This window comes from Cygnus atratus, chromosome 7, assembly GCF_013377495.2.
Source record: "Cygnus atratus isolate AKBS03 ecotype Queensland, Australia chromosome 7, CAtr_DNAZoo_HiC_assembly, whole genome shotgun sequence".
Classification (NCBI taxonomy): domain Eukaryota; kingdom Metazoa; phylum Chordata; class Aves; order Anseriformes; family Anatidae; genus Cygnus; species Cygnus atratus.
Window position 1 is genome coordinate 3264150 of NC_066368.1, and position 15907 is coordinate 3280056.

A 15907-nucleotide genomic window follows, 5' to 3' on the forward strand; every position below is an offset into this window, starting at 1 on the left:
ACACCACCTTGTGGGCCGCTTGTGGATCAAAAACATTACCTTCAGTGCAGGCTGAAAACAGAAAACAGATAGACTCGACTGTGAAGTTTTCCATGTGAACAAGTGGGAGATGAGCTTGCGTCAGGAGGAACCGGGCAGAATTTCACTGAAATGGAAAATAAGTAGGTGAGGAAGAAGGTGCATGTAACGCAAAAGATAGGAAACCTGGGTCCAATAAAAGCCTCTAATAATGCAGATGGTCTGATTTTCTTCCCCTCTCATGACACGTTACTGAAATTTGAATTCTCTGATTTCCCTTATTACACTATTTATATTGCTGCAATACCAAGAGTCCCGGTAGAGAAGAAGCCTCCTTATAAATGTAATGCAAACAGCTCTAAGGGCTGCAGCTTCAATTAAATCTTAATGAAAATGGGTAAAAGAAACAAAGAGTGGCAGAGAGGAAATACCAGTGCATCCATGCATGTGAAGAACCGTGGCACTGGGAGCTCATGTGAAATGACCAAGGAGATCGAAACCGTCTGTAGGCATGGACCTCCATCCCATCCTCCTTTCCATCCCATTGCACTCTTCTCCTGGAAGCTCTCTGGGAGGGCTGTCCTGACGCTCTGCAATGGGTGGCCCATAACCAGCAGAGGACTGGAAATGTGTTTTGTTCATCCAGGAACTGATGAAGTGTCCCTCTCTGGGACAATTTTGGTGTTTCCCACTTGGGCTGAGGCAAGGGCCATTTGTGCCAAGGGCGCTGCTTCAACTCTCCAAGGCTGCCAGCAGCCATCCCACCTTCCTACCGAATTGGAAGCCCAAACCACAGCTCAGATTTGGGGCTGCTCTGAGACTGCACACCAGTTTGTCCCTTTTTTTCAAGGCTTCCAGCACGCTTCAAATTCAGCCTCTATGCCTATATATTTTTTAGCCTGTCTCTATTAAGTTTGTGGGGTTTTGTTTGCTTGTTTGTTTCTTTCCTTTTCCTGACTTTGAGTCTTTCTCTACATAAGTCTCATGACTGTGTCCTACTTTTCAGCTGGTCTGGAGGCCCATTAGATGCTGTTGTCTTTCCCATCTCAGATAGATATGGGGGGGTCACTCATCGTCAGCTGTGATCCCCTGTTTTTTGCAAGGCATTCTTCAAAGCTTTGCAATCAGACCTCAGAATCCTACATAAGAGATTTACTTTTTTTTAATCTTCCCCCTGGTTTTATATTGAAAGACTGATCTAAAGTTTGCCTATCTGTTATACAGGTTTCTCAATTTTGTAGTATTTCAGAAATATGCATAGTACGTTAATATAATGACCTTAAATTAAAAAAAAAAAAAAAAATCACTACTTCATTTACAAAAGAAACTGTAACTTGTCCTCACACGGAGGACATCTGGGAGTTGAGCAAATGCATAGCATTGGGCATATGCTTAAGGGCTTTTCAGAAGGAGGCCACACCACTCAGACGCAGTGCTTTCTCTGCCTTTGCAGGAAGCTGTGATTTTTATCACATGCAATAATTTAAATAAAAACATCCAGATAAGCAGCAAAATGTTTGGCTGAAGGAAAGCATCTAGACAGAAATTGATCTCGTATTTTCTAAATGCTACAGCTTCAGAAGAGTTTGCGAGCCCTAAAGCTTGTCTGTTCTGCTTCCCCCGAATAAATTATCTTTCCCAATAAAGATATTACTGCTGCCTATAAACCTGTCTTGATGTCTGTCTCCAGACTATCAACACTTCCACACAATATGCATTTTCCAGTGTGCCCATAAATAAGCATGTGTGTAAGATTAAATTTGCTCATTGTAACCTTACTTCTTTATGCACCACAAGCATCACTTTGTCATGTAAGTGATCCCGAATAATAGAAGTTGGAGGGGCAATACTGAACTGCACTTTGTGTAGATACAATTCCCTTTTCAAGTGATATTTTCATCACAGTTACACTTTCTGGACCATGCCATATAAGGAGGGAGTAACACGTCTGTGCACAAATGCTGGTCTCTCCCCCTTCCCTTTTTCTTTTTTTTTGGGCAACGTAGGAATGTTAACATTTTGCAGAATTAATAGGAAGGGCAACTTGCCCAACTTGCCCATAGAGGAATACAGGAAAGACTTTGATGCCTCCTGGTATCTGGCTGCATCTCCACTGTAAGGCTGTGGAAGTGATGCAGACAGTGTGTCTGTGGGAGGAGAAGTATGCTCATAGGGGTTCTTAATACTTAGACTGCACTGAGCTTTTGGAGTGCAAATCCTGTAAAATAATACAAGGACCTGAGTCATTCAATTCATATAGTTGAGACTGCTCTAGTGAGCCAAGAAGAGGAAAAGAAATTAGGGATAGAGCCAAACTTTTCTCATTTCTCTGAGATATGCTTCATAAATTTCTTTTCTGTGAGGGGAGCTTCATGTCTCATCATCAGAATAAAGAGCGATGAGGTTTTGTGCAGTCTCAATAGTTATTAATTAAACCCTCCAGGGCAGGTGAGGAGGTATCCCGTACCCCTGCACAGGAGTGAGCTCAGTCATCTGCAGGGTTTGGAGCATCACTTCCCAGTTCTGGCACTGCATCCTGCTGGACCCCTGTCACCTGGGCTCTGCCGAGGGCAGGTAAGAACCCTTTATCTGCAGGAAGACCCGTAATGCAAGCAGCTTTCCTCTCCCCAATATACTTGATCTTTTAATCTTAGCCTTCTGCTGGGGTTTTAGGGAAAGTATATTTTTAAAAGCATGCTTGAAAATACAGGATACATTTTTAGAGCACCTGTGAAGGCCCAGCTCTTATCCTCATGGGGTCTGAGTGCTCCAGAGGGCTCAGCATGTTGGTTGGTGTGGCAAACCCCGCCAGCATTCTGACTTTCCCATGGCTCCTGGAAACCATCCACGTTTTCTCTTCTAGATTCATCCTCAATACCATTTCCAGGCCTTTTACTATGGTTTTTGGTTTTGTTTTGTTTGTTTGTTTGGCTGGTTGGTTGTTTTTTAGGACTCTGCTCGGAGAGGCACAATACCATTAGTATGTTTAGTGAGAAGAGAAATGGTTGATAAATGTTGCATGTAAATGGCTTTTTGACATTGTAGTATGAATTGAAGTAATCTGACTGTGTGGGAGTAGAGCATTATTTCAGTGAAAGTTTATATTCTCTTCCATGCTTTTTTTTTTTTTTCTAATATGAGTGTGCTTCCTTGATGTTATTGGATTCTCGATATTTCATGACCTCCTGGCATGTCCATACAGAAATGCTGAGGCCACTAAGATAAGTAAAATTCAGTCTTTTGTTGTACTCAGTTCAGACTTGTTCAAATGGAGTGTAGCCACATATTTCCATGTATTTCCAGGGTAAAATGGTGTGTTAAAAAGTGTTTAATACCTAGGATTAAGCCTGGTAAATCTATCGTACGATAAGCCTGCAGCTTTCAGGAACCTGAAGCAGGGTTGTTATATCTGTGCTGCCACAGATTCACAAAGCATGTGGACCAGACATCTCCACGGCAGAAATGGGAAAGACATAAAGGGAAATTTGGGATCATCATTGGTCCTTTGGAGCATGTGTTGTGCAATGACAGGGTTCATTCATCCCAGGGGAATTATTTGTCTCCAGTTACACCCCATGGACTTTGTCCTCCTTTCTGCCACCACGGCTTTGGATTGGATCCAATGTGCCTAAATCTGGGAAGAGAGATGGGGAGAAGAGATCCAGCACAAGGGACCAAAGGAGTAGAATGAATAATGATTGAATTTCTTACCTTAATTATTGGAAAATAGACCTGATAAAGTCTTATCTCGTTTAAATCCCTGCAGCTTGCTCACTCTCTTAATGATGACACTGAAATGACAACCACATAATGCATTCCCTCTTGCTGTCATCTTCAATGAAAAAAAAAATATCCTTAATTTCATTATTAACATAACACTTCAAATAGCCAGTGCCAATACCTCTCCACATTTTTGACTCAAATATTGAGACCCAACTCCTGGTCATTGCATCCTGGTATCTCTGTTCCTCACTTTGTCCTGTGTTTGTGCAGTGCTGAGCACCATAGTTTCTGAATGGGACTCTTAAGAGCAATATAAAGTTATTTAGTAAAAAGAGGTGAGGGTAATATATGAAAATGCCTTCATAAATAATAGCAACTTTTGCTTATCTCAAGGTATATGGAACAAGAATTACCTACATAGTTTTAAAACTGTCTGGACTGTTTGGACAATGACTGTGTGAACCCACAATGTTTTAATGTCTAATGCTTTTCCCGAATTGTTGCCTTTTAAAGTAGGCTGTCAGGTCCCTTAAATGACAAGGTTCATGTTGTCAGATGCTGCTCCCTACTAACCACAAAGTGCTTCACCCCGTTCCAGGTGAGAATGTGGACAGCAAGTTGGAGTCCTTGAGACAGCTGATGCCAAAGGACCCGCCCAAAGATTACGAGATAACATCTCCCGTCCTTTTGAATGGAGAAAAGTGGAGACCAGCAAACAACATTTATTCAAAGGTTAGTCTTTGTTTGCCTGTTATTTTATTCTGAGCTGTATAACAACTAGAAGGCTTTGGGGGAAACTAATGTGCTTACTTCATCATAGCTATTACAAGCATATTTTTTGTATTTTACTAGAGGATCTGCAGTCAACAATTTTTACTTTCCTAACTTAACAAAGCGAAGGAGGTCTTTGAAATTAATATTTTTTGTTGTTGTTTTTTGTTTGTTTGTTTTTATACTGTAAAATGGCATTCTTATTTCTGATTGCAGAAATGGAAGGAAAATCATATTTTTAATGAACTTAACATACATTGCTTGAGATTGTATAATACAACAACAAAGCAGCCACCAGAATGAGGGAGAATAATCTACCACTGGTTTTGACCGAACAGAGATTGTTTCCACATTTTGACAGACCCTGATAAGCTTTCCTCCTTCTTTTCTTCAGCCATTGGCTGGTGATATGGGTGGCTGTTTTTCGGAGAAAAGGCCTGCTTTCTGTCTCCAGAGCCTCCTGCTCAAGCTTGGAAGACAAGTTGTTGTTGCTTTTATTATCACCGAGGATGTCAGGGGAATCTCTTACCCAGCCTTTCCAAACCAGCTTTTTAGGTCCACTGTTGTTCCGGCTTCCTTTATATATTGTTATTTTAGTCAGTGTGAGAAGAGAAAAGTTAAATTTTTAAACAGTTAAAATGATAACTTAAAAAAAAAAAATCCAACCTGTACAGCTACCCTGAAAACAGCCTGAAGAGCCCATTAGAAACAACTTTCTTTACTGCATCAGGAAAGTGTTTCACAGAGAAATCCTCTCGGCTACTGCCACTGTCTGAGGGACATGGCTTTGAGTTGTGCGGCTGACTGACAGAAGTAGGTATGAAAAGAGTTTTCAGACAATGGGTCTGACTTTCAAAAAATGTTTTCTGGGTGAAAATTTTGCTTTCATCCTTCTAAATGGGAGAGAAAGGCCAGTCCCTGGTTTGAATATCTGCAGTGATGAAAGGGATATCATTGTGGATATATAATAGCTTATCTTAGAGAGATAACACAGATGGCTTGGTCCTAGATGTATGTGCAACTCTATTTTTAGATCATTTAATTAGAAACAGGCATTCTCCTTACAAAGTTCTTCTAGCTACTCGCTGTAGCTTTCTGAAAGAGTTACAACAGAGTATCTTTATGTGAGTAATGATAATATGATTTATATCATTAATTTGTTTCCCAGAATTGCTTTGAGTTTAAGATGAACATTAGAAAAGATTTGTGGTTTGGTAGAAAGATCCACGTGCTGTATCAGCACTTTTTTTCTTTGAATACTTCTTTTCCATGGAAACTGTTATAAATTAAATGCACGGAAGTGCAGATCAGGCTGTGGGAAGAACAACAGCATTAAACTGGTAGAGAAGAGTAATGAATAGCTTGTCACATAAATATTGATCACAAGCATAAAAGCTAAATACTGTTGAATTCAATAGTTAAGTAGGACCTATTGTTCTTCAGCTCATTTCAAAGTGTTCCTCTATTTTATTTGAATTTTAATGCAGTAAAAATAAAAAGTACAAAGTACTTGTAACCAGGGGAATGGTATTGCAATAGAATATATAGTAAAATAAATAATGTAGTGGTTATAAAAATGCCAGAGTATTAAAGTTATTTGTGTATAGATAATTGCCTTGCAATGAAAACCCTATTCTCCAATCCTCTGATCATAAATACCCTTGCTTAACAATTAGAAACCATGCTAGTCATTTAGTGTAGCATACCCTTTTTTGCCAATCTTAAGGATAAAACCATCCTTTTATTTACCCCAGGAGTCACTGCAATATCTGTTGGAATATCTCGTTCAGAACACGTCATGAATTGTTATTAAGCTAATGACTTTCTTCTTGAGGGCCTTCTGTGCAATACACTGTGCAGAACAGAAGCAAAAAAAAAATGGTCATGTTTCTGCTGACACTAGTCACACAAACAGTCTTGTTCACTAGCATGATTAAAATTGCATTTACTGAAAGAAAAGGGGGAAAAAAGTTACTTAGCTGTAACCTAGTTTTATTTTAATACACTTAAGCTATACTTTTTCAAGGACTTCTAATGATATATAATGATATAGGTACTATCTAAGCATGACGGTTAAAATTAATGGTAGGAAAAATCCAATTTTCAAATCAGACATGTAATCAAATTATATTTGAAGAATTTGGGTTTTCCTAAGTATAAATGTAGTGCTTTGTTTCAAGAGAGAACCTATCATTTGCTGGGCAGACTGCTTTTTTTCTTTTTTCTTTTTGTTCCCCCCACCCCTCTCAAACTGTAATTACAAGAGGCCAAGATCAGGATTTTAGCATGGTAGTATTAGTTCAGAAGTGCTATCTTTTTCTTTCCAGTTTGAAAGGATGTATATGTTCATGCAAACACTTCATACAGCAACGTACATTTAAAAAATGAAGTATATATAATTAACAGAATGTACTATGGAAATACATGCATGTTTTTGCAACTGTACAACTCTGTTCATCTAGTTGATAGTTGTTAACTCTTCTGGCATCCTTTGTTGAAGTCAGAAAATTTAGATAATTTTCAGTTGGACTATTTGAGTGGTGCCCAGTGACATTCCTTTGTTAACTGGATATAATATTCTGTTGCTAATTCTGCACACGCTGCTAAAATTAGTGGCTACTATTTCGAGTATCCAGTCGTTGCTAGTCAGGACTACTGATGAGTAACTATTCCTGGGTGTGTGACTGCACAATCAGGGCCCTGAATGTTGTGCAAGGTTGCTGTGAGCTTTCAAACAATAGCTGTCCATATTCTTTGCAGATGTGATTTCCGTCTTCACTGAAACTTTGTGTGCATTATAGAAGGTGTTGATAGATCATTATACTAAATGCCTATTTCCAGTTCCCTTCCCATTTCTCTTTTTCATCTGTTCATAGTTCTGCATTCGGTGTCAACTCTTTTCACAGGGCTTGGTCTAAACCCAAAAGGGTTGGGTTCTGGTTTTCTTATTTATTTCTAAGGTTTGAACAATTTCTTTTTCATTTTTACATTATTTGAGTGCAGAAAAAAAAAAAGAAAGAAAGAAAGAAAAAAAACCTCTTTTCCCCACTTGTTCCCAGCTGAATATTTTCTTCAAACTTGGCTCAAGACTTAAAAATCAAGCCAAGTTTGATGAGAGTTGGGTAAGTGATGTTTTAGTACACAGAACACTTTAGGGAAGATTTTTAGAGGACCATCTGTTTGGCTTCAGCTTTTATCCTCACACCCTGTTAGGGACACACACTGGTTAATGTGTGCCAGATCCCTGCATCACAGGAGCTGTAGGTCAGGTAATAGTGCTCGCCTTAGACCAGATCTTGAAGCACGTGCCTTCTCTTTGAGACGCAGGTGTTAGGTGGGAAGTATTTTACATGGGCATTAAGGGTTTCTTGGCTCCACTTCTACACTTAAAAGGTTATAACTGTGGGGAAATGGTGTCTGCCCAGTACCAGAGACCTTCCAGGGCAGATGTGAAATCGTTGTAATGCTGAGAGGCATCCCAGGGTGGCATTGCCTGGAGCTGATATTTGTTCTCCTGGAGCAACATCTTGTTAAGGAACTTGGCGCTCTCTCCTCTAACCAGGGCTCCGTCTAGATCTTAAAATTCATGAAGTTTCTGGGAAATTGAAGGCTTTTTGTGCATTTATGACACAATTGATTATACAGGTAAATGTAGAGTCTTGAGGTCATACTAAATTAGCACAGATCTTTTCTCCTCAGTTTGGTGTCATCTGTCACTCAAGTGCAGTTTTTTTTCTCTGGTGGTGGCCATGCAGCATCGGTAATGTCATTGCTGGCACCTGCAAGGACTCAAATATGATCACAATGTTGATTCTTGCAGGATTTAGTCCTCTGAGGTTTCTAAAACCTTACAAGCATGTTAGGTGCAACTCTCCTTACTGGGTGATGCTTTGCATCTTTCACTGCTTATGCACATACTTTTGTAATTCTGATCTTTGTGTCTATCTGAGTGCAATATTAGACTGCTCCATACACATGTGAATGCTCCAATCAGGCTATGATTGCAATTCATAAAGATCAATTTGAATGCAGCTGAAGCTGGGCAGGTACTGAAGGACCCATAGCCATGCAGCATGCAGCTGAGTGTGGTTTCTGAAAAGCCCTGTATGAAGCTGGAGAGCCCTGAAGTCCTTTAGGTTGCTTTGAGTTTGCAACTTGTCAGTCCAGGTTGCTTTCAAATAGTGCAGAGAAATAGTTTTTTTAGTATTAAATTTGGTCATGTATAGGGGACAATGAGCAAATGAGAAGTCTGCAACTTCTTAAAAATAATTAGCAATGAGACACTATATGCACACGATGTACCTGTCAATGGATTAGACTCTTAATCTGCTCACAGTGAGTCTCACCTGCCTCTTTTTAAATTACTATCATTGATGTATTTACTAATTTAATAACTATTTAATTTACTGTCATTGATGTACAAAGGGTATTTTGGAAAAGCAACCTCTCCCCCAGCTTGCAGTCAGACCTCTTATTTGGCAGTGGGTGCTGGCTGGCTTTCCACACACCAGCGCCTTCTGGTCTGTTTCTACTGGGATTAGAGACAAGCAAGAGGAGAAAAAGATGCCAGTGGTGGGCAGAGAATGGGGAGAGCTGCAGAGGGTTTCCTGCTGAAGAACAGCTGTGTTCAACACTCACAACTTTTAAATCCAAATATATCAGAAATTCATTTTACCTTGGGGAGAGGGGGGAGGGAAAAAATGGATTCGGGGGGAGGGAAAAAATGGCTAAAACTGCTTCGCCAAGCTGAAGACTTCAAGGCCAGATTCTGACCTAGAGTGACTCAGTTTTCTTCCTGTGGCTGGGCTGCTTTAAATCAGGTTTGTGGATTGAAATCTTAAAGTGTTTTCAAAAATGGAGAAAAGGAAGATGAAAAGACAGACAGTTCCTTTTCTTGTAGCAACATTATATTCTTTCTTGGTGTTATGTTACACTTTGAATATAAACTCTAGCAATGAAATTCAAAGCTAAAGATGAAGGCCATCTATAAATATATACTTAGACCATATTTCTTCTGGTTTTTAACTGTATGGTTGTCACAGCCCAAAAGATTCTGCATGTAAAGTGGCAGAATATTACCATTTCTTACTGCTTAGTATGCATTGCATCCCATTGAGCTTGCCGAGAAGCGGCTTTTCTGCCTGCCTCATTCCTGAAGCATCGTGTTACGGATTGTGTTCATAAACAAACATCAGAAGTTTGATCATCGATATGTCGTTTTGGACACTGATTACATGAATCTTGATGTGAAATTCTCCGCTGTCTGTAAAAGGATCATGTCCTTGGACAGTTGCTAGTTATCTTTATGATTCTCTGGATTTATCAGACATATCAGAGGTTACACTGATTCTTTTCACATTTTTTCTTTTTTTTTTTTTTTTTTTTCCATGACTTCCCTATAAGGTCCTAATCCAACATCTGCTGAACAAAGATTTTACCGCCAATGAAACAAAAAAGTCATTGGAAGGAAAAAGAAGAAACTTTAAATTTGTTAAAAATTCACAGCAATAATGCTGAAGATTTGAGAATTCATCAGAATCTCCGAAACAGCGATGATCCTGTTTGATCCCATCCTTTGCTCTTGCCTTGCTGCATTTCTCTTGCAAACTAGCAGAGCAGCCACAGTCTGCCATCATCCAGCCCATCATCTTGAGTTGTGTGCACGCTCCCTCCAGTGTTCTTAGGAAGTTTCTTGTGCACCAGGTGGAAAGACCCCAGTTTAGCAGGATCTCCATGCTAGTTGACATTTCCCCTCTTTTCTGCACCTCGCCATCTTCTTGCGTGACTCCAACTCAGAGTTTGATGCAAGGAATACAGCTGAGAGGCCCTCTATGTCAGATCATTAATTTAGTGCACAGTCTTTTCAAGAGCAAACCCATTCAAGTTTATTTCATAACTGGCATAGCCTTCGTGCAAGTGATAATTGTTTATATTCCCTCCAACAGAGCCTCCTGCTGTTCTTTTTCATTTGAAATAATTACCAAAGTTTAGACTTCCAGACAATTGTATTAAGGGGAATCATACAGCGCTGCTTAAACAAGTCTTTGAAGGCTGAGAGGACAGCTTTCATAGCTCTTTTACATAGTTGTTTTACATATCTTAAGAGAGACAGGCATAAACAGAATTTATAGTCCTCTCCATATTTTTATGACTCATGAGTATCGAATATAAGAGGCAGAGCTGTGCATGCTGCTATGGCTGTGTCATCAGCTGGGAATGCATCTTGGCACGGACAGCCTCAGTGGTGCGAGAAACTGCACTAAACCTTGATAAAGTTCTCTGGGACATCTGCTTATTGAGCCTTTAATTAGTAACCTGTTAGTCATTAATTTAATTGCCTCGTAAACAATCTGTTATTTTTTTGCTTTTTATTATACCTATAGCCCTGCCTTGTAGGGCCACTGTGAGAACTAATTAATTAAAAAATATATGCTCTATTATTTAATGACACTTCTGCACTTGTTTAATTCAGGAATAGCATGATTTTTGTGTGGAAGCTATTGGGAAGGAAATGCCCAGGTTCTCCCAGTCCTGAAGCTGCTTTCACAGTGCAGCCACAGGAAAGCCAGCCTGAGATGGGGTCAAAAAGTTGTTCAATGGCTCTTCTGCCACACAGGTCTGGTGTGGGGTGCATGGGGGAAAGGGGCTGTGTCACCTCCTCTGTTCTCACTGAATTTCTACAGCTGTGCTAGTAGGGCTGGACCACTTTACTGGGTGAGAAAAAGCAGCTTCAAGCTCTCCCCATCACCTCGTCTCGTGCAAGAAAGGGTCTTCACAAAAGTAAACATCTTCTCAGTCAGTGCCTCACCTACGTTCAAACAATTGATCGATCTTATCATTTCATTTAGGAAATGAAGACAAAACAAAACACTGGGAGGTGCGCCCTGGTTCTAGGGACTTGCTGGATCTTACACAGCATCTACAGGGTTGATAAATTCCTGAAGCTGGGACCACCAATAAAAAGTTTGTGTTGGTGATTGAGTAGGGGAAATTCTTTTCTCTGTCTGCACTGAATCAGTGCCCTGGTTTCAACGAGATACACTATTGTTCATTTCCTGCCTGAAACACTTGGGCATACTGGGAAGTGTTAAGCAACTGGGATTCATCCCAGAAAATGGTCCATTTCATTTTTAGCTTAAGTGATACAGTGTGTTAAGTTTGTAAAGTTCTGTGGGATAGTTCAAGCGCAATATAAATAGCAGATAGTATTGAGATTGCTGCTTCAATAAAGAGAAAACCTAGAGCTTTATATAAACCTTCCCCCAGCTTCCCCCACAAATACCCCAGCCCCCTTAGTGTTTTGGAGCCCTCAGTAGGGCGAATTTCCCTTTCATGAGGTTGTATCATGCCGAGCTGTTGGGAGGAATTTTGTCATACTTGGCCAGTGAAAATCGCCAGTGATATAATAGTCTTGGGCGAGCTCTGTCTCCCAGTACCACCCGGGTTCCCTCTGCCAGCAATTGTATATGATGGGGCTCTGCAGAAGTGCTTTGCTGTGCTCACTGACTTTGACCCACCAGCTATGAGGTAGTGTCTCAGATCTGGGCTTGAGGAATCCGCTCACATGTTCCTCTGTAAGGTGATGGGGCTGAAGCGATGTTCTTAAATGTGAGTTTTCAGGCTGGTATTTAAAAAAAAAAAATACAACAACAAACAGACAGATCATACATTCCCTAAGAAAACAGAAAAACAATTTTGATCTTAATGATCCAGTTAATGATAGTAGCCCTTCAAAGTGGTATTGAAATCGAAAACAAAGTTCTTGCAATTATGCGGCATTATGCCGATTTTGTAAAGTGCTTGTACTGAGGCATTTTCATATTGAATTAATTTAGCTTATACTTGGCTATTTCACGTCTCTTGCAACAGATCTTGTGAGCGTAAGGTATGAATTTCAGTGTTGGATTAAAATAAGACTTTACTTTCCAGCCATGAACATGTGATCATTCTTCTACAGGAAAAAGGAGAATCTCCCTTGTTCTTAATTCTTATTGAGATTGCCTTGGGTCAAACTGAAAGCAGTGCAGTCCCTACAGCAGGCTCTCTCCCACCATACATCCTCCTGACAGGAGTCCTTTTCGTGGCAGCAGCAGGACTAGGGCCCTTTCCAAGGACTAAAGTCCTCTAAGCAGGGGATGACCATGGTAACTAAGAGCCATTGACATATGTTGTCATGAAGACCCTAATCTCAGGAAGCAATAGTAAATTAAATTGTACTCAGTGTATGTATATTTTAGGGATGAAGAGGTAAATTTAGCTGGTAGAACTACCGAGTCCCATTGTCCCATCAACCCTGATGGTTTTGTTGTTGAATTATAATTCTATTTGAATGTAATTAAATTGAACCCCAGATGATTTACCTCTTCTATAAGGATACTTCTCATTCCTCAGAATTCTAACAGAAACTCATAGTGGTAATATGCAGTTTAAAACTTGATAAGGAAAATATAATTAGAATTGATAATAAGCCTTTTTAAAATGCAATAGTAATATCTTGACAATAAAAACAAAATTTTTCTACAAATAAAATGACTGCTAAAAAATCTGCCAATTATTTTTGAAAAGCTCATATAGATGAGGTAAAAATAGTCCATATCACTTAGACATGGTAGCAGAAATTTTGCATTCAATTCCTGTCTTGAGGAAATTGTGTGTCCCTTTTGTGCACTTTTTTTCCTCAAGGACACAGTTTTCAAGTATTATTGAGCTTTCGAAGCTTAATTTAACAAAGTGATTGCAATTTACGGCATTGTAGACACAGTGGAGTGATGAAACTTAATGAGATAGGAGACAAAATGCTTTTGGTGATGGTTGTGTAATGCATTTCCATGTGTATGATGCATGTGCAGTGCTGCCAGAGTCTGCAGGCATTTTACTGCAGGCGTTGAACTCATCCATATCCTGCAAGGATGTGCTTGTGTTATTTCTGGTCAGTGTAATGCTAAGTCTGCTAGTGATACTGGTTGCAATGGAGTATGTTTTCCCACACCGATACAGCATCTAGATATTTATGGTCACTTTGATGGGGGCGTCGAGTCTGTGGAGAGGTCTCATTGCTGCTCATTGTCCATGGCAAACCAAAATACATCAAGCTTCATTTAAATCTGCAGCTCTGACTTTGAGATTGCCCTTTCATCCTCTGCCCCAAATCCCAGGATGCTTATTTGTTGTTTCCTCTGAAGTTTGAATCATGCTCAGGAAATGAAGTGCTCGTAGGTCCTACCCTCATTCCTTTGCCCTTACTGTATCTTCTGCCTTAGGATCAGCTTTATTTTCCTTCTTCTGAATGAACTTGTTCCCTCTTCTCTTTGGCCATCTCCCTCCACCAGGAGCTGCTGGGTGGTTCCTTGGCAGGGTTTTTCTCCTTGTTCTTTTTTTTTTTTTTTTTCTCCTTCACATTGACCACAACCTTTGTGGTGTGCTTCAGAGTCCTGCACTAAACTGGTCTTATTGGGGTGAACCTGCCAAACCCTTCCTGGCTGTTCATCACCATCTGGAGTGATTTGCCTCCTGAGGTGGCAGTAGTTCACATTGTGTTTCGAAAGTGAAGCCAGTATATAATTTTAATATTCTGGAGAAATATATTCATAACCTGAGTCCACTTAACTGAGCACAGGAGCAAATGTTTTATGTCAAAGCTGCTGCCTAGCTAGGGGAGGATCAGATCTTCATAGAGATGCCTAATTTTTGCACACTGGTGGATGCTATTTTCCGGTACACTTCATTTGTGTGAGTGTTGGAGATGGCAGGCTCCTTCGGGCAGTGATACTGGACGAAATCCTACCCTGGTGTCTCTCAGATGACATTATTTACTTTAGTTTCACCCATTCCATCATCCTTCCCTAGATGTTTTTGCATTAAGTACATCTTGTACTGAAAAAGAAATGCTTCTGAAGGAGGTCTGCTTCAACTCCTGGCAAGTGACAATGAGACAAAAGCTCAGAGATGTGTTAATCTAAACAGCCATAGTATCCCTGCCCCAAAAAGGACCGATTCCTTGGCAGATACTGCATCTGCCTCTTTCAAAGGAGAGGGGAATTTCTGGAAATGAATCTGTTGCGGGAAAAGCCAATAAGAGAAACTGCGTAATTTTGTCCTTAAAGTTACTTCTGGAATATTACCGTTTAAATACTGCACCCTCCCTTCAGCCTACACTGGCATAGTCAGGGTGCATTTTCAGCAACAGAAGAAAAAGTGGGATTCCTAAATCAAGTATCTCCAACAGAAAATGCCTTTCTCTTGGTTGCAACAGACAGAAACATTGTTTAAACCAGACTTTTTTTGGCATTTACTGGCATTACTAAGAAAGAGTTGGCAAGGAAAGTTGGCAGAAGGAGATGAGTTGGATAAGCTTTAAAGATTTCTTTTTTTCTATAAAATGAATATCCAGAAGCTGTGTAAATGTTTTTTTTTTTTAACTTTAAAAGCATATAGAAAGACAACATATACACATTTTTGACTGAAATGGCACCTAAGCTGCCTGCACCCTCCAAATTCTATTCTCTCAATTAAAAAATTGAAAGAAAAAAAAAAAGACAAAACAAAACACCTCAGGAAATCCCTAGAATGTTTATTTGGGAACAGACCAGCCTGTTACAGTCATTAGCTTGCAAAGGTATTTCTGTTATAGTCAGAGGGCAAAGTGAATTTTAACCTTTTATTGCCAAGAGACGTCATGTTTGTTAGTGGAGTAGCTATTGAGATACATTGAAGCATATAAATTACTGTAAATTAAGTGAGTGGTGTATGTAAAAAACAAAACAAAACAAAATCATAAAAGTACATCCCATAGAGAGAAATTTAAATCAATTTAAATGCCTGTAATTAATTTTAAAGTTCTATGTTTCATACTTTCCTGAGTACCTATTTATTACTTTAATGTTTCTGATTGTAAAAGGTTTTAATTGCAACAAAAATATATTTCAAAATATTGACCTCCATTTTCATTGCAAGTTTTAGTGCAGAATTGCTTGCAGACTTGGTATGTTGATTATAAAGGAAGAAAGGGAATAGTGGTGGACTGGTTTAAGCTGCGATCTGTGGGAGCCCTCCAAACACATGTGGTTGTTTCCCAGGATCCCCATAGGAGGGAGAGAGGAAAGGAAACCGCTGCTCTATGGAGACGAAGCATTGAGAGCCTGGGAACACTGCAAGTCACAGAGGGCAAATTTAAGATATGGATAGAAATGGTTTTCTTTTTTCTTTCTTTCTTTTTTTTTTCCTTTTATTTATTTATTTATTTTTTTAAAGATGGAAACCTAACTTTGTATAGTCAAACATCTCCCCTTTTATTGGCTTGACCTTTTCCATCTATAAAATGGGAATAAAGTTTAATCCAAGCCATGGGACATAAATTTGATTTTTGGTAATGGCCTTTTCAGATTAAAAAAGTTAT

At 39.6% G+C, this 15907-nt stretch overlaps 1 protein-coding gene across 3 annotated transcripts in view; it reads left to right on the forward strand.

The window, feature by feature from the left end:
• ADAM12 (ADAM metallopeptidase domain 12) overlaps nt 1-15907 on the forward strand; it is a 181515-nt gene that overhangs the window by 12406 nt on the left and 153202 nt on the right. For 2 of the 3 annotated variants that reach the window (XM_035547503.2, XM_050711794.1), the window contains exon 2: nt 4340-4473. In XM_035547503.2, the coding sequence (XP_035403396.1) occupies nt 4340-4473 (134 nt within the window). Of the gene's footprint in view, nt 1-2462; nt 2593-4339; nt 4474-15907 lie in introns of those variants that run through there. The other variant, XM_035547504.2, reaches the window with a different exon arrangement.